Source organism: Rattus norvegicus, chromosome 6 (genome assembly GCF_021556685.1).
Source record: "Rattus norvegicus strain SHRSP/BbbUtx chromosome 6, alternate assembly SHRSP_T2T, whole genome shotgun sequence".
In the NCBI taxonomy this organism is placed as follows: domain Eukaryota; kingdom Metazoa; phylum Chordata; class Mammalia; order Rodentia; family Muridae; genus Rattus; species Rattus norvegicus.
The window spans coordinates 81,445,400-81,469,082 of record NC_141539.1 but is presented as its reverse complement, the minus strand read 5'-3'; the positions used below and the strand labels follow the sequence as shown (position 1 = coordinate 81,469,082).

The 23,683-nt window shown below is 41.6% G+C and overlaps 1 protein-coding gene and 1 long non-coding RNA gene across 5 annotated transcripts in view; one reads left to right on the top strand and one right to left on the bottom strand.

Annotated features, from left to right (window-relative positions):
- Positions 1-17,891, top strand: part of Foxa1 (forkhead box A1) — a 35,777-nt gene extending 17,886 nt beyond the window's left edge. The window contains exon 3 of the mRNA XM_087552287.1: positions 14,445-17,891. Within this exon, the coding sequence (XP_087408413.1) occupies positions 14,445-14,500 (56 nt within the window). The 3' untranslated portion in view covers positions 14,501-17,891. The remainder of the gene's footprint in view (positions 1-14,444) is intronic.
- LOC148005258 (uncharacterized) lies at positions 11,504-18,039 on the bottom strand. Of its 4 annotated transcripts, none has more exons than XR_015623064.1 (4): positions 17,934-18,039; positions 14,466-14,528; positions 14,044-14,190; positions 11,504-13,904 (listed from the first exon to the last, which is right to left on the bottom strand). It is a non-coding gene; the product is annotated as an uncharacterized LOC148005258 (long non-coding RNA). The 4 variants fall into 4 exon arrangements; XR_015623063.1 differs by having other exon boundaries at positions 17,863-18,014; XR_015623062.1 differs by lacking the exon at positions 17,934-18,039 and adding an exon at positions 15,299-15,448.
- Positions 18,040-23,683: the final 5,644 nt, after the last annotated feature.

Genomic DNA, 23,683 nt, shown 5'->3' with positions numbered 1-23,683 from the left:
TGCCACATTTTATATAAAATGAAAATTAAAGCCCGAGATAAATATCTCAGATATGGATTTCTTTCTCTCGGGCTCTTAGTGTGGACTTTCACTCAATTCAGTCAGTATTTGAGGAGAATGAGTTTTTATTGTTTCCTAGTCATTTTCAGTGCACAGCACACTTGAAGCCCCTCCAGATGTGGCCTGGACTGTCACTATGTACTTAGTGTGAGCTCTGGAATGCTGAAGTTTTTTTCCCTCAGTGTTTCAGCTCCTCCCTCAGATTCTAGCAGGTTTTCCAGGACAACAGAGTTTGTCTTCCTGTTCTTGCTCCTCCCACAAAGTTCTGGGTGTCACCAGGTGCTAGGAACAAGCTCAGTGATGAGGAACAGGAGAGCGATGCACTTAGTCCAGATTGCATCTTGGGCTTAGGCAGGCACTGTGCGTCTGTCCTCCATTGCCAGGCAGTCCTTGCCTCTCTTCAGGGCCCAGGACACAGGTGGCTTCCTCTCTCTTCCTCCCTCAATTCTATTAGCAGGGAGATGTATACGTTTATACATGTTTTTAGGAGCTGTTTGGCTAGGATGTGTTCTGTGTTTTCTAGTTCCTTGATTTACAGGTCTATCTTTCACTGGAAACCTAGATGATATCATTGTATCACTTCACACATGGAGGTTAGCTCAGATTTTCCTGAGTTCAGACTTCAAACACAGACACACGCGCGCACACACACTCACACTCACACACACACATGATAAATCTTAATCCACCCCCCACGTGTCTGTCTTTGATGTCTCTTAGATCTTTCCATGCTCTTTCTTCCCTCTGATTTTGACTGGCACCAGTGGTCTCTCTCAGTTCTGGAGGCCACCTTTTCACTGATTCCACGCTGCTACTAAAACTATCTATCCAAGTCTCAGATTTCTTGTTGTGGTTTATTGTCTGAAATACCCTCACACTGGCCTGAAACTCAGGTTCCTCTTGTCTCAGATTATCAAATGCTAAGATTAAGGGTGTATGCCACAATGTCTAGATGAATTATTAACTTCAGTTGGTGTGTGTGTGTGTGTGTGTGTGTGTGTGTGTGTGTGTGTGTGTGTGTGTCAGATTTATCAGATCCCCTGGAGCTGGAGTTACATGCACATGTATGATACCAAATGTGGATGCTAGAAACTGATGTTAAGTGCCCCGCAAGAGCTGTGCATGCTCTTAGCTGCTGAGTCGTCTCTCTAGCTTTGAGATACATACATTTCTGAGGTGGGCTCTCAGCACTGTCTGGCCTTGAGTTCTCTCCGTAGCTGAGAATGACTCTGAACTCCTAAACCTCCTGCTTCTATCTCCCAAGTGCTGGCATCACAGTGTACGATGTGCTCTGAAATGAACCCGGGACGTCGTGCCCAGTAGATACACACTGTACCTTCCGAGCTATACCATTCACCCTCTGTCCCTGTGTACCCGAGCATCTCGATATTTGTATCCGGGTCTATTTCTGCTTCTCTTTTATTTTCTCTTGACTTTTAGTGGAGAAATTTATTTCCTGGCATTCTTGGATATTCCTAATTGAATGGAAAACGCCGGCCGTGGAACAACAGTGGGGATTTTAGGTGATATTGTCTAAGGAGATTTAAATTTGCTGCGGACGCGTCCCAGACACTTCCCTGCAGTTCAGGCTGGCCTCTTTAGAATTAATTTAGCCCTACTCACAGAGCACAGCTATTTCAAGATGGAAATAAAATGCTGTGTTTCTCTTCACCAGACTTCCAGGTTTTCTATTCCTTTGTTCCAAGGGACTAATAATACTTTCCGAGCTTTTTCTTTCTCCGTGTTTGTTTCTCTGAGCTTTCTAGGGAGTCTTAGCCTCTCAGAAATCAGTCAGGGGTCTAGAAAGAAAATTGTATGTGAACCGATGGTAACTATAATACTTTTAATGTTTCCTCTCGTGTTATAGGTGCTGACTTTAAACCTGAACTCTGTTTCTAGGAACCCAGCCTACAGATTGCCACAAACTCAAGAATGCAGTGCAACTCAATCTTCCAATCAGCAAACACCTCAGTGGGGGCCTCAGCCTCACCCCCCGCCTGTGTGTCTTCAGCTGGTGGCAGGAACGCCCTGTCCCAGAGCTTCAGGCTTTGCTGTATTCTATTTTGTGTAATTTCCGAGTTTTACAGCTGTTTCCAGAGGCTGAGTCACATTGATTCTGCAAATGTGTTATCGTCAGAAGTAAACAGCGGCTTCATGACATTCTCTCAAGTCCCAAGTCTCGAGTCTTGGCTATTTCTATGAGGTCCTCTTACTTCGTACTCAATTTTAAAACGCACTTTCTATCCATATTTTCTATGTTAGTACATATTTGTGGTCACAGCTATGGTACCGCTTTATTTTTCTGTGAACTTTGGTTAATTATTTAGTAAAGACCATCTGGTAGCATGCTGTTACTCTAGAGTAATATCTATTTAATCTAGTATATCTGGGTTTCTAAAGGGTAGAAAACCACATACTATCATGTGAATAAGCTTTCACATATATAACTCAGCTCACTGCACAGTTTGGGTTAGACAGTGTTAAAGATGGAGGGAAAGCCAAGGCTCATCTGAACGCAGAGAGACTGAGGTGGAATGCACAGGGCCTACACGAGTTGGAACGAGGTCTTCTACATGTATTTTATGGCCTCCAGTTTAGTGATTTTTTTTATGGGATTCTTGAGTGTTTGAATGAGTGGGTCTCTGATTCTTGTGCCTTCTCTTGGGCACTTTTCCGGTTTTTTTTTTTATTCATTGATTTATTTACTTACTTTTTTGTCTTATCCAACTCATATGTGATAATTTTTGTTTTACCTTATTACATCATATTATTATCCCTTAGAATCCTGCTTGCTTTCTAAAATGAGAGACAGAATGGGACAGGGTCTGGGAAGGAAGAGGAGGAGAGGAGGAACTGGGAGGGAGGAAGGGGAAACTAATCAGGAGATATTATGTGAGAAAAAAATCTATCTTCAACAAGAGGGGGGAATGAAGGGTCTCACAGAAAGTAAAAAGATAAAATATGCATTTGAGTCAAATGAATATAGTAGTTGGAAATATATGGGAAATGACCTAGATTTGATATAGCATCCTCACCCAGGTGAATTTTAGAGTGCTGGAGTGATTATGGTAAACTATACTTTTGACAGTGAAAAAAATAAAATGTTCTAGTGGTAAGATATATTGGAATTTACAAATTAATTTTGTTTATTTTGTGTGTACATATGTGTGACTGTACACCACATGCCATCAGGAGTCTGTTCTCTCTCTCTCTCTCTCTCTCTCTCTCTCTCTCTCTCTCTCTCTCTCTCTCTCTCTCTGCCACGAGGGTTCCAGGGATTTAACCAGGTTATCAGGGTTGCTGACAAGCACCTTTACTCACTCAACCATCTACCTGGCCAGGGAGACATTTTAAGATGAAAATCGTGGCAAATAGTAAGACGCTGTTGGATGAATAGAGGAGATGTGGAAGTATGTCAGGGTTAAAGGTTTATTATGCTCCTCAGGAGAGGAGAGAATGGAAAAGCAGTGTTGACAGGAGTGTGTGTTCAGAGGGAGCACGTGCAGCATGGGCTGAAAATTCAAGTCACTGAGCTTAGTGGATTGTTTTTAGGGAGAAGTTATACTGGAGCCACCAGGTACTGTGGGGGAGGGGCGCTTGGGATCAGAGACTATGAAATCCCAGAACATGAAGAGGAGAAGAGAGCAATGGGAACCAAAGGCATGGATGACACGAAGGTGCTGCTAGGACCCTCCTTAAGGGATAAGCTCTTGCTGAAAGGACTCATGTCCTCAGCACTGTGCAAATGGAAACCGATTATTCACTAAGACCCAGGAGAAAAAGAGGAAGCTCAGCCACCGACGGCCTGTAATTGTGCTGTGCAATATGAAATTCATTATTAAATCTTTTCAGAATGGTTAAAGTAATTTCCTGGGGAAAATGGTCTCTATCCACTGACTCAATTTCTACCTCTCCTTCTTGGCTCTCTACATTTGATTTTGTTTCTCATTTTGGCAGAAATCACTTTTAGGAAAGTTACGAAGGACTCCTTAACTGCAAACTCCACAGGAATTTAGGGGAAGCTTTCTTAAGCCTAGAGGCAGGAAAAGATCCCTTCTCCCCCGGTCTTCTGGACCTGTCACCATAATGGTGGCCCCTGCCTCCCCAAAACTATTTACAGCTGTTACTCTTTCAGGGCTGGGCAGTATGAGGTGAGACACTGTGTTATTTAACATCATTTCCCTAGAATCAGGTGTGATATTGACTTAATTATCACCGGCCACTACTATGCCTGTGGCTTTCCGAATGAGAACGGCCCCCATAGGCTCATGAAAAGTTGGTCCTCAGTTGGTGGGACTTTTGGGAAAGGCTTAGGAGATGTGGTCTTGTTGGAAGAGGGTGTCACTGTGGTGGGCTTTAAAGTCTCCAGACTCTTAGGATGTCTGGTGCTTTCTCTTTGCTTCCCGCACTTGCTCCTGTTGATTTACCACAGCGATAGAAGTAACTAAGACATCTTATCTCCCCTATTATTTTTTTTCCTTTGAATCCTCTCTGAAAGATATACTTGTAGAAAAACAATAAAAATATCCTAATTATAACAAAACCAAAAGCTGCTCAAAATATGAAATAAATCCTCTGAGAACATGCTTCGTTTTCTTAAACTGTGCATTTCTTATACTGAGTTATTTTGTAACTATTAGGCAATTGATATATTGGTTAAATCTTGGATGCTTTACAGTTGAGCTTCTTATCTTTTAGCTTCTCCCATCACCACAGGTCAGCAAAAAAAACTTCTTTTATGGAGGCAGGGGTCTTTTTCAAGACAAGGTCTCACTATGCAGCCCTAGTTGTCCTAGAACTCACTATGTAGAGCGGGCTGACTGCTAACTCATAAAGCCCTGCCTGGCTCTGCCTCCTGGGTCCTGGAATTAAAGGCATATACCGCTTATACCCAGCCCCAAACTTCTCACAATTCTATCAGATTCTGACTTTGTTAGCCAGGGACTGTGTTTGTCTTTGTTATTTCATGTAGTCTTCTGTGGTTAAGAATCATATAAATACCAATAAAATAAATACTTTATACTTTTTTCTTTTCTTTTCTTTTTTTTCGGAGCTGGGGACCGAACCCAGGGCCTTGCGCTTGCTAGGCAAGCGCTCTACCGCTGAGCCAAATCCCCAACCCCCATACGTTTTTCTTAATAGTTTTACCTAAAGGCCTGATCTAGCCATAGCACTCATAACTAATAGAGTGGTCTGATGCTTGATTATTCTAACTGGTTTGCACAGCTTTACATATTTGGATTTCTGTAGGATTTTGAGACTTTTCTGCACACACTCACATGCACTTTCATTTCTTTTTCTGTGGTGCTGGGATTGGACAGCAGCCCCTGTGCACAGGAGTCTGCTTTGCCACTGAACTGTATACACCCCACACTCCGGATCTTGGTTGTCTTTTGTCTGTTTTGCAGCTACAGTTTCGCAAACTCAGTAGCCTTTACCACGATGATGCACAGGGCATCTGGAACCACCCTTCATGCTTTCTGTCCCTCATTTCCTTATTTCAGCAACCACCAAACCGTTCTCTTCGCACACCCGCCGCGCCTGTTCTTTTTCCTTCTCCCTTCAGTTTTGTCTGACGACCGTCTTTATGCTTACAAACCCAGGACCTTACATTCAGGAAGCACTCTACCTCCCAGATTCTTCCCTAGTGCTTGGTTTTTATTTATTTATTCATTTTTTGAGACAAGGAATTGCTAGGTAGCCCAGGCTGTCCTTGAACTAATGATACTCTTGCTTCTGCATGTTTAGTGCTGTTTACAGGTGTTTTCCACCATAGCTGGCTTGTTCGTACAGTTGTGCTATCACGAAATGTTTTTGATAGCACTTATCATCGATTCCTGAATAGATAAGCACCTGCTGCTGAGAAGATAGTTGCCTGAAATTAACCTTGGGAAGACTCTAGAGCCCTGAGGCAATAGCTGTATAAGGGCATTCGCTCTCTTTTCAGAAAGTTTGTGTTAAATATATACTCAGCCGCGCAAACCAAGGAAATCAGTAACTTGGAGTTTAAGATATAAAAGTATTAAAACTGTGAACTTATTGTTCATTGTTCACTTATAATGTCCATGAAGAAACCTGTTCTATACTGTGAATTTAAATGTCAGCAGAATATAATCAAGTACAGACAAGTGGTAGAGCTAATCTGTACTAATAGCCATGTAAAGTGTTGCTTGGGGTGGGCATGAAGCAGTAGCTTGGCTATTCTCTGCTCTCTTGCTGTCTCAGTTTCCTCATTGTGCTTCCTGGCAGCTAGCAGAGAACAAAGCAAGAATGTCTGAGCTTATCCGGGTAACAATGAGCACACTGGAATATCATCAAAAAGACCATGGAGCAGTATTGCCGTGCACAGTCACAGCCCCGTTTCCAGGGCACACAGCCTAGACTACAGGAATCCAGTGTATATGACTGGTGAACAAAAGGAAAATGGAGGAGGAAGGAGCTTCTTCAGCAGTGATAGTAACATCTGGTTTAATAGCACTGGATTTCCCATGGAAAACAACCGAAGAGGATCTTACAGACAATTCCAGTGCTTTGGAGAGGGTCTTACAGTGCAAGTCAAGATAGATTCTAAAACTGAAAGAGTTTGGCTGTGTTTAAGCTATGGAATATGAAACCTAAGTGAAAGAATGTCACAGGGACATTTGACAGGCAGATGATGGTGTGACTGTCAACTTTCAGATTCTAAGCAAAGATTCCCAGATGAGCATCTGAGAAGCAAAAAGGTGTTTGTTGGATATTATATGGAGGACATCCTGGCCAAAGACCTTCAACGGTTCCGTCAGTATGAGAAAGTTGCAAATGTCTTTATTTCTAAACTATTCAGGGCCTTTGATTTTGCTGCATTTACGAATGCTAAGGTTGTCCAGTCTGTTTGTGCGGAGGATTTGATCATTACAGAAATCAATGTGCATACACCTGATGCTGAATGTAAGCACAAGAGCGACACACAGTTAGAGACGTGGGAGATTTGGAGGTAGTCTGGTGGTTTTGGGAGTCCGAGAGGGTTTGGTAACACGAGCAGGGCAGAGCTGGCTTGGGAAATAACCATGGTGGAGCCCGGATGGAAAGAGGATCTTTGGAGCCATTATCATGAACCCAGCAGCCATGGCTGCCACCCAGGAGGAACTGCAGAGTAGTTAGGGTCTGACAGGCCTTTTAGCCTACCATCTGAACCAGTCAGGCTGAGGGGGCCTAATCGGGCATTTAATTCTATAACTGACGCCTACAGTGGTTATAGTTTTGATGCTCTGTTTGGTTGGGGTCAGCATCAAATGCAGGGTCAGGCAGTGACTGGTTTTAGAGCTTTGGCTCAAGCATGGGTTCCTTTCTGGGGAAGATAGACAGTGGGTCTTGGTTGGTTGGTTGACTTGTTGGTTAGAAATGGTAAGAATTAAACTTTTCTAAGTCCGTGGTAAGCATGCTGTAGAATATGTATGTACTAAACATTTTCAATTTTTTCCCTCCTGGTGAAGAACATTCAGCAGTATTTTTGACATTGTTCTTTTTTTGAAAAGGAGGAAAACTAAAGAAAATTTGTATGTTTTGTTACATAGGGGGCTAATAGATTGAGTGAGTGGCTCAAAGTGAACTGCTGTCTGTCTGACTGGTAAATAACCAACATTATAATTAGTCTCAGGTTTCTCCTTGATGTTCTACCATCAGACTTAAGTGAGTTCCTTGTAGGTTTTTTTTCTTTATTAACTTGGGTATTTATTATTTACATTTCAATTGTTATGCCCTTTCCCGGTTTCCAGGCCAACATCCCCCTAACCCCTCCCCCTTCCCTTCTATATGGGTGTTCCCTCCCCATCCTCCCCCCATCGCCGCCCTCCCTCCCCCAACAATCACGTTCACTGGGGGTCCAGCCTTGGCAGGACCAAGGGCTTCCCCTTCCACTGGTGCTCTTACTAGGATATTCATTGCTACCTATGAGGTCAGAGTCCAGGGTCAGTCCATGTATAGTCTTTGGGTCGTGGCTTAGTCCCCGGAAGCTCTGGTTGCTTGGCATTGTAGGTTTAAAAGTAGGAACTATTGGCTAAAATGCCGTGTTTTTTTTTTTTCCACTTATTTTAGTTTGCATCCACCCTCCGGGCTTTTTCCTTGGGAAACCCTCCTTTAGGGAGATCATGGTGTTCGGTTCTTTTAGTTTAGTTTTTAACTTGTGTCTTCTTTCGTGTACTAAAACACAATGTGAAGACTTCATTCAACCTCTGCAGTTCATCTCACTGCAAATGTTTGTGGAAGCAGCACTTCGATGTAGTGCTGTGAATATTCTGCCAGATGACTATCTCTGTCCACATGCTTTCTCACCAGAGAAGTCAGGGCACAGGCCTTTGAGAGTCTGGTCCCACTTCAGCCGCTATCCTTTATTTCATGGGGTCATATATATGCTACAGCTGAGCGATGAACAAGACGGCTGTACTTTTGAAACCCCGTATGGGGTTGATGGTGGTGCTGAGTCCTGAAAGGCTCGAAAAAAGGGAGAGCATACAAAGACTTCATGGTGCAAAATCTGTGTGTGTGTGTGCGCGCTCACGCACGTGTGTGTTTGTTTACATGATCATACAATACACACACACACACACACACACACACACAAGAGATGTGCTTGTCACCCAATTCTGTGGCTTTGGTGAGACAGTAATGACAGAAAATAATGTATAAATGTTTTTGCACCAAAGGATATCCACATCTGCTGGAAGATTTTGAGTTTTGATCTTAAAAACCCTACTTTAGTGGAGGTCATTAAGTGAAATGTTTTTTGTTCTGCCCTCCCACTCTGTCAACGGCTGCGGATGCTGTATGGTGTGCGTTCTCTTCTGTCACTGATCTGGAGTGTGAAAACATGAAGCTGATAGGCTGGGGACAGGAACTGAGACCCTGCTGGCTTTTGCAAGGGAACCTGGAAGCAGAGTCCAGTCCACCAGAGAAGGGCGGAGGCTCTCCTGGCTGTTAGCTGTGCACAGGAACGCTGTGTAAGACGGTCTACGTCTGTATACTTACAAGAGTTGTCATTGCTGAATATCACTAAACTGATGTTAATTAAAGCTGAGACAGTGGTGGGCTTGGGTGGGGAACAACAATCCTCTGTTTGCTATTACATCTCCTCTGACTGTACTGGGATCCATGCTCCTCTGATTTGATCTCATGCATTCTCTAACTGTATTAGACATACACCCTATACTTTCAACCTTCCCTCCTTTCCAAATTAAAACAAAAACGTAACTATCTAAATAATTTCAGCATTACCATATAAGTGGAATATATAATGCCACATTAACGTAATAAAGCATTCCGTCAGAGGAATTTATAGATGGTTTTTCTTTCTTTTTTCTCTTTTTGCTAAGAACATTTTATATCAGTAATGTTGACAGAGACATAATACACAAAAATCATTATTTTAGAATAAATGACTATCTACACTTCCATTAGAATTTTCATTTCCAGAGTCTTAGAAAAGACTTTCAGAAAAATAAATTTTGGGGAGATAAGAACGTTTTTACATTCTCTTTCCTCCTTTTTATTCTGCGCTGAGGATCAAACCAAGGGCATGTGAATGCATCTGCCACTAAGCTGTTTGCCCCACTCCTAAAGCAGAGTGTACCCTAAAATAACAAATCAGCAAGGAAGATGAAGAAATGGTCCAAGAATTCATGCAACTTCAAGAACATCAGAATTAAGGCTGCATAAAATGACTCACCTCCAAAGTATAATTTTACAATTATCTTAACTTCTTTTGTAGGATAAATGTTAAACTCAGAGAAAGCACCCAGCTTTGGAATTGGGAGAATTTAAAAAAAAAAAAGTGAAGTCGAAAAACCACAAAAGTAGCTGCATTTAGATAAGGGGAGAGAAGGTGGAGCTAGGGAACAATACACCAAAGTGCTTTTCTTTCACAGATCTTGGTTCAAATTAAGGTTAAATTCCAAAGGAGGATGTGCTTTCCCCGCGTGGAGCCTTAGAGGACATGCCTTTGTTTCCAACTTCCCAGAGAAGATATATGCTAAGGCAAACAAGACATTTCATAATAAATTTAACTTTTATAGAGTGACTAATGCCTTGTGAAGATAAGGCAGACTCTCAGTCACCTGTGCTTAATCCAGGCTGAAGAAATGATGCCAAGGGCGGACTCGCAAACCATTCCTTAGGGGAGAAATGGCAGCAGGCTTCTGGGGAGCAGAGACTTGGGTTTTAGCCTCGCTGGAATGCCTCTCTCTCACCACGAGCACAGTTTAGCATTTATGTACTTTGGAAGGACAAAGAGGTTGGGTTTGCCTGCCAAACTCTGAACCTGTTTCTGGGAACCTGTTAGTAGGTCAACTGTTATAAATTCAAGAGAAACCAAAGAGCAGTGGTAGACAGTAGAAACACGGCCCGTTCAGGGCGGTGTAGAACTCCATTTTGTTTCTTCCGGACCTCAGCTGAGATGACAGGAAGCCAGAGTCTCTCTGAGCTCCACCTAGCCAGGCATAGGTATGGGCCTGAAGGGGACGAAATGGGGAGGAAAAAGATAATTCTTTTCTGCTAGGAATGTTCCAGTATAAACAGAAATAAGACGTCATTAGAATGCTATCTGGGGTCTTGTTGATAACAATAATCTATTACCATCTCAAAGACAAACTGTGTATGTATGTGAAAAGTGCTTTTCTTCACGTCTCCTTTTTGTTACATTATTATTTATTAACCAGAGGCATAATCTTTAAGTCTTGCATCTAGAAAAATGACTCTGATTTTGTGACAAGGTGAGTTGGCTCATTAAACACACACATCTTTTCCCCATCTACAAAACCTGTCACCTTCAATTAAAAGGGTCATAATTAGTCTTAAGGTAACTGAAGAAGGCCAAATAGCGTATTTGTGTCAAGCATATAAAATACGTGATCATATATTATGCAATAGTTAACTTATTTTTATAGTATGAGTGTATCTTTGACAAGAGACTTGGAAATTTTACTTAAAATTTAGGTGGAATAGCAGACTCATCACATGTGGAAAAAAAGGAAGACGTCAACATAGAACGAATTTTAAGTTGCATTTTAAAAACTTTTGAAATGACTCTTTAGTTCTCAAACTTCAGGTCATTAACAGAGATTCTAGAGAAAATTAAGTTACTCCAGGTTATTTCACGACATTTATTCTTTGTGTGCCCAACTCCTTCTTAGGCTCTGGGTTAAATAAAAAGCTTAAATGATTTCCTTTGTCTTGTTATGTTAGCCACTGACTGACTTCGCTGCCAAACAGTAAGAATGAGGTTTCTTGGCTCAGACTGTGTCCTGTCAGGTTTCAAAAATTAATTAACTTTTTGGATAAAAACACCACAAGGGGGCAGGTGAATCCAGGCTAGGTCTTAGGTAAGAGGGTCCCAATATTAAAGAACTTTGGTCAAAGGAGCTCAGGAGGAGAGAATTAAGTGGAAATTAGAAAGAACTTAGAGACGCTTGACTACAAGCATTAGATTTCACACATGTGAAACTTTATTTAAAATATATCTAAAGACTTTATCTATAATACAATCAAGAATATAAATGGAAGACACCAAAGCAGTACAGAATTGTCACACATGGCAAGTACTTGTTTAAGAAGGTCGTTTGGTTATCTCAAGAAACAACTGTGGAAATTTACTACTACGGAGCAGTCAGGAATCTTTGAAAATAATAAACCAGATCATCGGTGTGTCAAGTAACTAAAATAAGATGTAAAGAGATACAGGTAACCCTAACACCGAACAATTCCATTAGGCAAATGTAAGATTTTAAGAACTTTAACAGCATTTTCTCAGTCAGATTACCAAGGAATTCATTTCAGACTTTAAAAAAGAAAAACTTCTGGATAATGAAGGTTATTTAGAGCCTGTTTTGATTATCATTAGAATGTAACATTAGCCTAGGAATAGATGGAAAAAACTGCCTCCTTAAAAAATAAGCCCCTTCAATAAATATTTTTTAAGTTGACATAAGATACCCCTAGTAAAAAAAAAATCTCAATAATACCTCTACCACAAACTACGCACACATCTTCTATGTAAAAGATCCAGAACCAATACCATCGGGAATAGTGGACAGGAAGTCAGCCTCCCTTTAATAGCTCCGTGAGACAATAAATTCAGTTACTTGATATGATCCCAGATACTGTTTTCTTTATGAGAATTAACAAAATGAAGTGCAGATATTGGGGCAGGACAACGAAGTCCTTGACATTTGCTTCTTACTGGTAGTTTTATATTTACTTTCTCATGACAACCTTTAAATTTAGCTCCAAGGTAGCTTATTTTACTATGATGCAATTTTCTTATTAACCCTTCTTCAGAAACTTGTGCGGTAACAATGTAGAAGGCAAGCCTTTGACTAGGGGTCACGCCATGGCAGACTTTAGGGTAAGCTGGCCTGTACAACAGCAGACTTAGGTTGGATATTTGCTCTGTAATACAATAACAATTTTGGTTTGATGGTTGGCATCATAGGACTTAACCCTAATCAAGCTGTAAAAGCCTATTTTAAAAGCAAATCCCTGGATTTAAATATTAATATTATACATCATCATTTATATATTAATATATTCAAATGTTAATATCTATTTTCATGTCACTGTATCACAGGCTGTTTCTCTCAAATACACTCACAGTTTTCTGGAATGAATACATAGATATGTATACGGACATGTATGCATACATACATGACATAGTCTCGTGCACACGATCACATACACACATACATACATAACACACAATGCAGTCCACCGATGCTATTTTAGGGTGTCCTCTCTCCTGTTTTCATGCTGTGAATTAATCTTCTCTTCTTTGCCGTCCTCGTACACTTTGTCCTTAAGGACACAAAAGTGGCTTCTGCAATGCTTGAAAAAAAATAATGCTTTGACTTGCCAATTTGAAAAGTTGGGTGGCTTTTAAAACCTGCCCATCCCAGGGTTATTTGCACACAGTAGACATTCAATAAATATTTGTTGATTTGAGGTATTCTAGGGTAAAGAACTGAGTAACAAACTCCTTTTTGTCATCACTACTGTGCTACAGTGGAGCCTGTGTACAAACGCATTTATAGGTAAATATTAATGGTCATGGTCATTGAAGATGCTTTAGAGGGAGAGCTGAATCTTGATCGGCAGTCTCCTAGAGATAGCAATGACTGCAATCACGTTTTTAAAATGCCCTGAGTGGTCAGAACAGATAAAAGTCATCATGGAGGTCTCCCCCTGAGAAGCTACCTGTAAAGAAGGGGTTTGCTCCAGAGTTTTTAAGTGGATCATATTTTGGAGGTGTTACATTTGAACTTAAAAAGGAATTATTTTGATTATAAATTTTACCGAGAACACATAAATCATATAATGTTCTCTTTGGTATCTTTTCTAATGCCCTACTCACAAATAGGTGTACATATGGTTCTGGTGGTAATGTAGAGGCCTTTAGCAAAGGAGAATTTTTCCAAAACTTGATCTGTAACACTGAAAGAGTTAAACTGTCCACTCCTATGATTTAAAATAGCACATCCGATTATTTCCTTTTCTGGATCACAAACAGTCGAAGTCATTTGTGAGCATTTAACATGTTAAATTTTGGCTCAAAGGGAATTTACAACAGCAAGGTTTACGATAAAATCTGTCAAAACATTAACCATGATGACGTAGGTTTCAGCTCTTCGAAGCAGACAGAAGGACAGTGGGGCTGACAAGCTGGACAGAAGGAATGGCTGTCCCTCTCCAGCGTTGGAAATGTCTGCTGATGGCACACACTCAGATTCTTCAATTCCCATGTTGTTATTTTACCCAAATGTGAACATTGTAAACGAAGACTCTTGTGTTTTACATACATGGTTTCGAAGCTATGGGAGACCCTAGAGTTGAAAAGATAATCCCAAGTGAAAAATTATTAGCTAAGAGAATTTTAGATGTTTAATGTAAAAGCTAAGAGTCAATAGCACTTTCTTGTCTGATGAATTTCAGGTCGAAAATGAGTACAGTTAGTGTCCTAACCTTTTGCAACTTTAAGACAAATGTGATTCATCTGGCCATGCACCAGCGTGTGGCCACACTTCATTAAGATCATGGAGTTTGTCACATGGTAAACAATGCTGGCATTTCTGGTTTGCTCCTCCTTGATGAGTAAAGAAGCAACATTTCCTAGAAAATTACAGACAGGACACTCCTGAAATGAATCACTCAGCAGGCAGTCAACCATAATCAAGAAGGTTAACTTTGCAAGGTACACTCTAGAAACAGTTCCCAAGCACACACTATACTGAGAAGTGTATTTGGTTAGATGCAGTTAAGGGGAGGTACATTTATGAGAAGAAAACGCTTTTAAAGCAACTTAAGATTTTCAGTGTGGTGATATCATACTCACAAGGAGTAATATTCTAACTTCAATATTTCAGAAAGCCTTTGGAACAACAGACCTGCTTCTGCAGAAGAGCTCACGCCTCAAGCCTGAGGATCTTCAACATGCTCTACGACGGCAACTGATGGAGACCATAGAGAAGCATAAAATGATAATTAAATATTCATTTTTGGAGTCATAGCTTGGGGAGCAATATTCATGCAAAATTTGCTTTTCCTCTCAGATATCTGCAAATACAGCTCAGGGTTTGAAAGAATAATATATAACCGAAGGACTAAGAAAGTGTGTGAGCCCAGTATGCATTCACAGAACTCCAGGTATTTTGTGGGAACTGAGTGACTTTGGAAGTGAAAGCAGATGCAGCAGCATTGGAAAGTAGCCCAGAACTCCACACTGGCTGAAACTTGGATTTTATTCACCAAGCTGCATGTCCTTGGTTCTGGAAAGCAATTTAGTTCTTGTTCTTCTTTGGTGAGCATGAAACTGGACTGCTCAGGAGTATGGAAACTGTAAAAACTTCAGAGTCAGCAAAAGGAAATCATGACTTCACTTTAGCAGAGGAGATTTTAAAACTTCTGACTTTTGAGACCACATCTTAATAACTACATAAGAAACCCTGAGTTATGATGACCCAGCTAAACAAGTTCCCCAAACACTAGCATCATCAGCTGCGACAGTGTTCACTAACCCTTTGCTTGAAATTGATGTCACAAGCTTCAGGCAGGTACCCTGTCTGTCCTGTCCCAGTGCTAGACAGCCTGATGTGATAAATCTATTTTAACAAAGACTTAGTCTTTCAATTTTTTTCGAGACACATCATACAAATGTTACCAAAAACTAATGTAATTTGAAAATATATGCTTCACCACTGAAGAATACCCAAATATTTACCTGCACAAAGAAATGAACAAGAGCGAGGCTCTGGTCCCCAGAAACTTGCATTCTGAGGGAGGCAGGGCAGGGATAAGGAGGCTTAACAATGGCCCTTAATAGGGAGCTGCAAGCAGGTTCCACCAGGCACTCGAGCAGAGAGTAACTTGGCTGTGTGGGTAGGATGAATTAGACTTTAATGAATGAAGGTAGATTTAGTTGCAATTTAAATGGTGAGTAAATGAATTAAATAATAAAAGTCCAGGAACTCACTGGAAAGGAGGATGTGCTCGGAGCACAGACTCCAACTTTAATTGGCTTTCTTGCTGTACACATGAAAACCAAATTGTGCAGCAGAGAACTTCTGTAGGTGGCCTGTACAGCTGGCTCACAAGGAAAGAGGCTCAGACAATTTTCTTAAAATTTAGACAATAATATTTGTGATATTTAAGCTGACAGTTAGAATATGGCGCGTTTGTTCAGTTTTTATAAAAGTAGAAATAAAGTGATTATTTTGGAGCTTCAGCTGAAAGGCAAGTCTGACTTTAAAAGCTTTCCCTGACAGTCCTCTTGGCAAACAAGCTTACGTATTCCCATCCCTCTAGTCACCCCATGTAAGTATCCGGCTGTTCTTTATGAGATGACCACAGTTAAGATGCAAAACCGTTTTACTTTTGCAAAGTGACCAAACGATGATGTATCAAGGCCCTAAGTCATGATCAGTGATTAACACACATTTAACCAAAGTACAGTTCTTTAAAGCAGAAACACTGATGTGCTTGCTATCAAACTGCTGTGGAAACGTCCCAAGCATACTTGAATTTCTCAGCGCTGCCTTTAGAATTAGCTTATGAATTACAGAAGAAGCTGGCTTCCTCTTTTCAGGCACATAGATTTTAGACGCAAACTATGTTTGGAAGCAAAACGTTAAGCCCAGAGATTTCAACACAGCACTTGTCCTTAGCAATCCAATGTATGCATAATCCACACGGCTCTGAGACATTCTTTGCGACACGGTCAAGAGGATCCCTAAGCAACTGAAAACATTGGCGGTGGGGAAGGGAAGTGCACAGGAGGCAGCATACGTGCCTGCCATACCCCACAGTCTCTGCATTTTAGCTGAGTACCTAACTTTTAAAACAGGCATACATTTTGAAGCTTCTGCTAGAGCAGATAAAATTGTATAGTGAAACTCACTTCCTAAGGGTTATTGTGTGTGTGTGTGTGTGTGTGTGTGTGTGTGTGTGTGTGTGTGTTGGTTTATCTATTTTCACATGTATTTTTGAAGGCATTTTATGGAGTAGTTGGACTGGGCAGGCAAGAACATCTAGATGCCACAAAGACAGATAAACTGCATAGTTTTACTTGTAAAACTAGAACTGTTGATGGCTGCTGGTTTCTAAGTCTTGCCTGACTAGAGCCAGTGTTAAAGTTCGTTAGCTTAACCACACAATGGCTGAGGGGACAGACTGACCACACAAGTGTTTAAATTCCATGGTGGGTCCCTAGCTACAACAGAGAAGAAAGTTCAAACAACACAAACAGAGTTGCAAGGTCTGAACTTGTGTGTCAGAGACACGGCAGTCACCACCAGGCAGCTCTTGTTCAGGGCAACTGGGCCCTCCCTCCCCAGCAACATGGCTAATTGAATAAGGATTTCGAAGCCTTTGGCTACAGAGAAAAGTGGCACAGGGCTTATAACTCAAACACTTCATTTTAGGCAGCTGTTATTTTTCTTGCCAGGGCTAATTTGGAGCGTTCAATCACTTTTTCCTTCTTAATGAAGAAGTTTGTAGGTATCGGTAGAGCCTGAGCTACAGTTATTGTTCTGGGAAGGTAAATACTTACTGCTCCTTTTACTCCTGTATACAAGTAACACTAAATTACAGCACAACTCCCCCCCCCTCTCTTTCTCCCACCTTCCCCCCCCCCTCTCTCTCAACCTCGAGAATGTTTGAGCTGGACCGTAGCTTCCCACTATGATTTACCTAGTCCCTCCTACAGTAAACTAAAAATATTAGACAGAAAATGACAATCATTTTTCAAATCCACCACCAACAGAGTCCTGAGCAGTGAAGCGAAACACAAAGGGTAAGGTTGAGTTTGGTTATCACCGTATCAGGGCAGAGGAGCCAAAGCCGGGACCTGCCCTAGGACAGAAGTATAGAATTCAAGCTATAAATGGGACAAAAAGATTTCCCTTACAAAATTTATAATCAAAAATTAGCCCCCATGTGGATTTTCAAGAAAAATTAGTATTATCTGAGTAACTCTGTAAATTTCAAATCAAGCTTTAGAAGTGGTGCAAGGCTCACACATGTTTCCAAGTGTCTGGGCAGGAACCTGCAGTTCACATACCTCTAGAAACAAAGCATGGAGGATATCTATGAGTCCGTGCTCATGTTAAAGAGGCACCATACACTGCAGCCTACAGAAGTAACCGCACACAGGAGTAACACCAAACCAGAGCATGAGTACTTGAGATATTCAGACAACCAGAAAGCAGGTTTCAAACACAAGCCTTAAAACATGTGAGGGAAAAAAGGATTAAAAAATTATATGTATATATATCCTATAAAAATTACCAAGTGGAGTTGGGAATGAAGAGTCTGTAACTTCCAGAAATGAAAACTACAATAACACAAACTAGACTCACTGGACGTGTGCTTCCAAGCAGAATAGTCTGTGGTAGACTCACACTCCTGCCAAGAACAACGAGAAAAGCTGGTTAAACTGCAAAAGAGCATTTGCTTCAAAGTATCAGAGAGGAGCTGAGACAAAGACAACTAAGTGGGTAGGATTCTGGAAAGGAGCCAGCAACAGCAGGATGAACCAATGGCCTGTGGTCACTTGTGTGTGGGGGGGGTGGTTGGAGGCAGTTCTGTGTGGACTTGAACAATAGCCAATACCTGCTCTGAGGGACCGTCAAAATAATAGTGTCTTTGGAATGTTCTAGACCTCAAAATGGATGCCTACACCCCTTCTAGTAACCCAGCAAAGCTTAATTTACCAGAATCTCTAACTGGGATATTTAAGAAGCTAAAATGGGGTTGACTAAAGAAGTTTCCATAAAGATACGGCTTTCACAACACAAAGTTCTAATGTGCTATTCCATAGCAAAGAGGAAAACCAAAAGTAACAGAACTTTATCCAAACTGCAACCCAATCCCAACCTAGTGCTGGGCTTGCCTAGCTTAGGATGCTTAGTTTCTGCTCAGTCTTGCCAGTAAGGGATAAACCCTCTCTAGAGGAAGGCCAAGTCATCTGGAGATTCAGGATGACTGACACTGAATCAAAAATTAATAAGAAATAGGACAATAGAAAAGACTCACAGATAATTCCAACATCAGATTTTGTTCAGCTAGATTTATATATATTGATTACATTTATATACTTGTATTCCTGTGTGTGTGTGTGTGTGTGTGTGTGTGTGTGTGTGTGTGTGTGTGTGTGTGTGTACACATACGTATATGTAGAGGTCTGATAGCAGCTGTGAGAATCAGTTCTCTTCTATAATATGGGTATATGGGTTCTGGAGATCAAATGCAAGTCATGAGGCTTGGTGATAAGTACCCTACACACTGAGTCTTCTTTCTGTCCCCACTTGGATTTTAAAGTCTCCATGACTAGTAAATTAATGAAAACAGGCAAAGGGGAAAAATCAACAAGCCACTGTAGAATAGAAAAGTGGACGATCTGAAATTAAGGATTCATCAGGTGGTCTCCCAGCAGAAGGCAGAATTAGGGGAATAAAAGCCATTTTCAAACTAGTTTTCCTGCCTTGGTACCAGGAATTGAACTTAGGCCCTCACACATACTAGGTAAGGGCTCTGCACTGAGCATAGTTCCACCAATAAGCAGGTGTTGAAAAATAGTCAAGAGTTGATATGCATAAGGAAACAGACCAGAGACCATAGGAGGCATGGGAAAGACACGAGAAGCCAGTGAAAAGGCTAGCATAGATATTGCTGGAGTCTAATAGGAGAAAGATATACTGACTAAAGACTTCTACAATTGCTGTGAACTAGAATTCCTGATAAGAAGCTGTCTGCAAATGTCAATTAACTGATGTACTCAGTGGTGTGGAGAAGTTGGAATGTTGTGGGCCCAGAACCAAATTACATTTATTTGAGGGCATTTTTAGCCATTTAGTTCATTTATGGTGCTCCTGTGTCATACTTAACATTTGGCGACTAAGAAATAAGATTGTTTTTGGAATGTTTGAACAGACCTCTAGTTCCCACCAAAGATCTGTCAGATAGCATCCAAGGCCTCCAGCAGAGTTTTCTCCACGCTACAACCTGCCTACCCAGTCTCCCCACCAATATATTTGAGAAGTGTCTTAATTTATGACTCTCTTAGTTCCATTACAATAAAAACTTCAAGATCATGAAATTTGGGGTAACTTTATTCTGTGTTTCCAGAACACAGTCACTCATATTTGGCTCCACAGTAAGCTATCTCTTGTCCCTTCTGAGGTAAGCGTTGTATCTTGTGGAGACACTGATAAAGAATAGCCAGGCAGAGTTTTAACTCGCTCTCTCAGAGTCACACAGTGAAGATCATATCTTAGCACCAAGGAAAGCTGTTGAAAGCAATGTAAATGAAAAAATAAACGCAGCGAGGGAGCACGTGTCCTTGTCATATGTTGGAGCATCTTTTGGGTGTATTCCCAGGAGTGGTATGGCTGGGTCCAGAAAATGTGGTACATCTACACAGTGGAGTACTACTCAGCTGTTAAAAACAACGACTACATGAAATTCTTAGGCAAATGGATGGAACTGGAAAATATCATCCTGGGCGTTGGGGATTTAGCTCAGTGGTAGAGCGCTTGCCTAGCAAGCGCAAGGCCCTGGGTTCGGTCCCCAGCTCTGAAAAAAAAAAAAAAAAGAAAAAAGAAAATATCATCCTGAGTGAGGTAACCCAGTCACAAAAGAACATGGTATTCACTCACTGATAAGTGGATATTAGCCCTAAAGCCTGGAATATCTAAGAAAAAATTCACAGATCATATGAAGCTCGAGAAGGAAGACCAAAATGTGGATGCTTCATTCCTTCTTATAAGGGAGAACAAAATACTCATGGGAGGAAATACAGGGACAAAGAGTGGAGCAGACACTGAAGAAAAAGTCATCTAGAGACTGCCCCATCTGGGGATCCATCCCATATGCTGCCACCAAACCCAGTCACTAATGCTGACGCCAACAAGTGGTTGCTGACAGGAGCTGGATATGGGTGTCTTTTGAGAGGCTCTGCCAGAGCCCTACTGATACAAATGAGGATGCTTGCAGCTAACCATTGGACTGAACCCAGTGGAGGAGTTAGAGAAAAGACTGAAGGAGCTGAAGGGCTTTGCAACACCATAGGAAGAACAACAATATCAACCAACCAGACCCCACAAGAACTCCCAGGGACTAAACCACCAATATGGAGGGCCCCATGGCTCCAGTCACATATGTAGCAAAGGACGGCTTTGTCAGGCATCAATAGAAGGAAAAGCCCTTGGTCTTATGAAGGCTTCTTTCTCCAATGTAGGGGAATGCCAGGGTGTTGGTTGAGGTAGGAGTGGGTAGGTGGGAATGGGAGCATCTTCATAGAAGAAGGGGGAGGGAGAGGTGGTATGGGAGGGAGAAAGGTGATAACATTTGAAATGTAAATACATAAAATATCCAAGAGAAATAAAATAAAATAAATAAAAGCAGTCAGGGAAATGAGACTGAAGAAAAGAATGACATGGCAGGCAGCTGGCTGGTTATGGGGAACATGGAGACCGCTCCCAGAACTCACACTTTCAGCTATGAAGTAACATGCTCCAGATTTATCCTAAAACCTTAGGGAATTAAAAACAAAAGAAAGTAGAAAACTTTCCACCAAGAAAGTAGAAAAATCCAAAATATTCATGGTGAGAATACACAAAGTACTGCTTTTGGACTGTGGACCATAGATATCAATGCCTGACCAGAAGGGCTCAAACATTAAACAAAGCAAGAGCCCTGTGCTGGCCCCCCCCCCCCCCCCCCCGGCTGTCAAGGGAGTTTCCAGAGTGAGAGGAACCCGGCAGAGGCAGACGGCCAGAGTGAGCGAGCTCTGCAGAGGGGCGGAGCCTCTCTGGGTCTTCCTGTGAGCACACTACCTAGGCCAAGGTGCCTAACAGCAGACTCAGGAGCATGCCTAGACTCAGGGAGGACTCCAAACAGACTCTGTTGTGAGCAGTCATGACAGAAGCATCGCTTGGTGCAGGGGCTGTCTAGTCATTGTTCAGTGGGAGACTGACTGGGATAATGGGGTTCTAAGAAAAGTCTGCCCTAGACCGATGGCCATGCTGGCGCACATGGTCAAGCTTGAAATTGCCTTAAAATGCTCTAAAACTCTTTCTGTGTAATGTACACAGGTTCCTGAACAAAGCTTAGAACACTGACAGTCCTAAAAGCCATGTGAGGTAACCCCAACCAAACAGATGCACGCGAGAAGCTGAAACCCGGTTCTAGCTTTTAAAGAGAGAGAAAAAGATAGCATCTGCAATGAGAAGGACCGTGGTAAGACTGACAGAACATCAAAACATGACACAGCCAAACAAACAAACAACCCCCTCGAAACCCCAACCCAATAGTTATTAAAATCAAAGGCAAAGCAATGAAAAATATTAGAAACACACAGAGGTGAAAAAGAACTAAGAAATAAATGCACTATGGGGAGATGGCAAGTGTCTAACACACATCAAGTAACCAGAGGCAGAGGGAGAGGAAGTTTGGGGCAAAATTATTGCAAGAAGTAATTACGGAAAGTTTTCTAATGACAAGGACTACAAACAAACACGAGATACAAGAGCCACACACACATGGACATACTGCATAATTCAAAGGTCAGTCAATGTTAAGTGACAAGACAAGGAGAAACAGTTCACAGCAGCCAAATGACAAGAACAGAAGATGCAGACAAGAACAAAAGCATCTGGAGATGTTACCACATCTGAAATGCACCAGGAAGAAGACACATAGCTCTTTATCCCAAGACCCTGTTTCTAGCAGTTTGTGTCTTCATGGGCAGCAGGCAGCAAAGGAGACATTTTTGGACACTCAGAAGTCAAGCAGGAAGCACTGTAGCTGGCAACATGACAAAATGGTTAACAGGTGGGAGTGAGTGCAAGCCAAGAACACCAGGGACAGTATATATGGGGACAAAAACTAAGCCCCATCATTCATGTTCTTATTTCAAGGTAAATCACCTACAATATTGCCATGGTAACATGAGAAGTAAATGTAGCAAAAAGACCTTTATGAGGTCTTTTTTTTATGAGACCTTATTTTTCTAAAGGTAATAATATCAGTTTACACATTACTACTGTATAGAATCTCTATCTGGGGATGTGTATGTGCCTTAGTTTACTACACAGTGTAAATGACACAATGTCTTTATAGCTATTCTTCACCAGTCCACACTTCAGCACAGCCAAAGCACTGCTCCCAGAATTCTGCATTATTATTATTATTATTGTTATTATTATTATTACTATTTTTCTGAGATAGTATAAATAGAGAGTGAGCTGTCTTTGAACTTGAATTCTCCTGCCTTAGCTTCTTTTTTTCTTTACTGTATATATTTTATTTACATTTCAAATGTTATTCCCTTTCCTGGTTTCCCAGCCCCCTATCCCATCACCCTCCCCTTCTTCTATAAGGGTGTTCCCCCTGCCCAACCAACCCCCCTTTCCCACCTCCCCACTCCGACATTCCCCTGTGCTGGGAGGATCCAGCCTTGGCAGGACCAAGGGCTTCTCCTTCCATTGGTGCCCAACAAGATGCCATTCTCTGCTACATATGTAGCTGGAGTCATGGGTCTGTCCATGTGTACTCTCTGGGTAGTGGTTTAGTTCCTGGAAGCTCTGGTTGGTTGGCACTGTTGTTCTTCTGGAGTTGCAAGCCCCTTCAGTTCCTTCAATCCTTTCTCTAATTCCTCCAACAGGGACCCTGTTCTCAGTTCAATGGTTTGCTGCTAGCATTCGCCTCTGTATTTGTCATGCTCTGGCTAAGCCTCTTAGGAGACAGCTATATCAGACTCCTGTCAGCATGCATTTCTTGGCTTCATCAATATTATCTGGGTTTGGTGGCTGCATATATGGGCTGGATACCCAGGTGGGGCAGGCTGTGAATGGTCATTCCTTTAGTTTCTGCTCCAAACTTTGTCTCCATATCCCCTCCTATGAGTATTTTTGTTCCCCCTTTTAAGGAGGACTGAAGCATCCACTCGTTGGTCGTCCTTCTTGAGCTTCATAATCTTGGGTAATTCGAACTTTCAGGCTAATATCCACTTATCAGTGAGCACATACCATGTGTGGTTTTGGTTGTTTTTTTTTTTTTTTTTTTTTGTGATTGGGTTACCTCACTCAGGACAATATTTTCTAGTTTC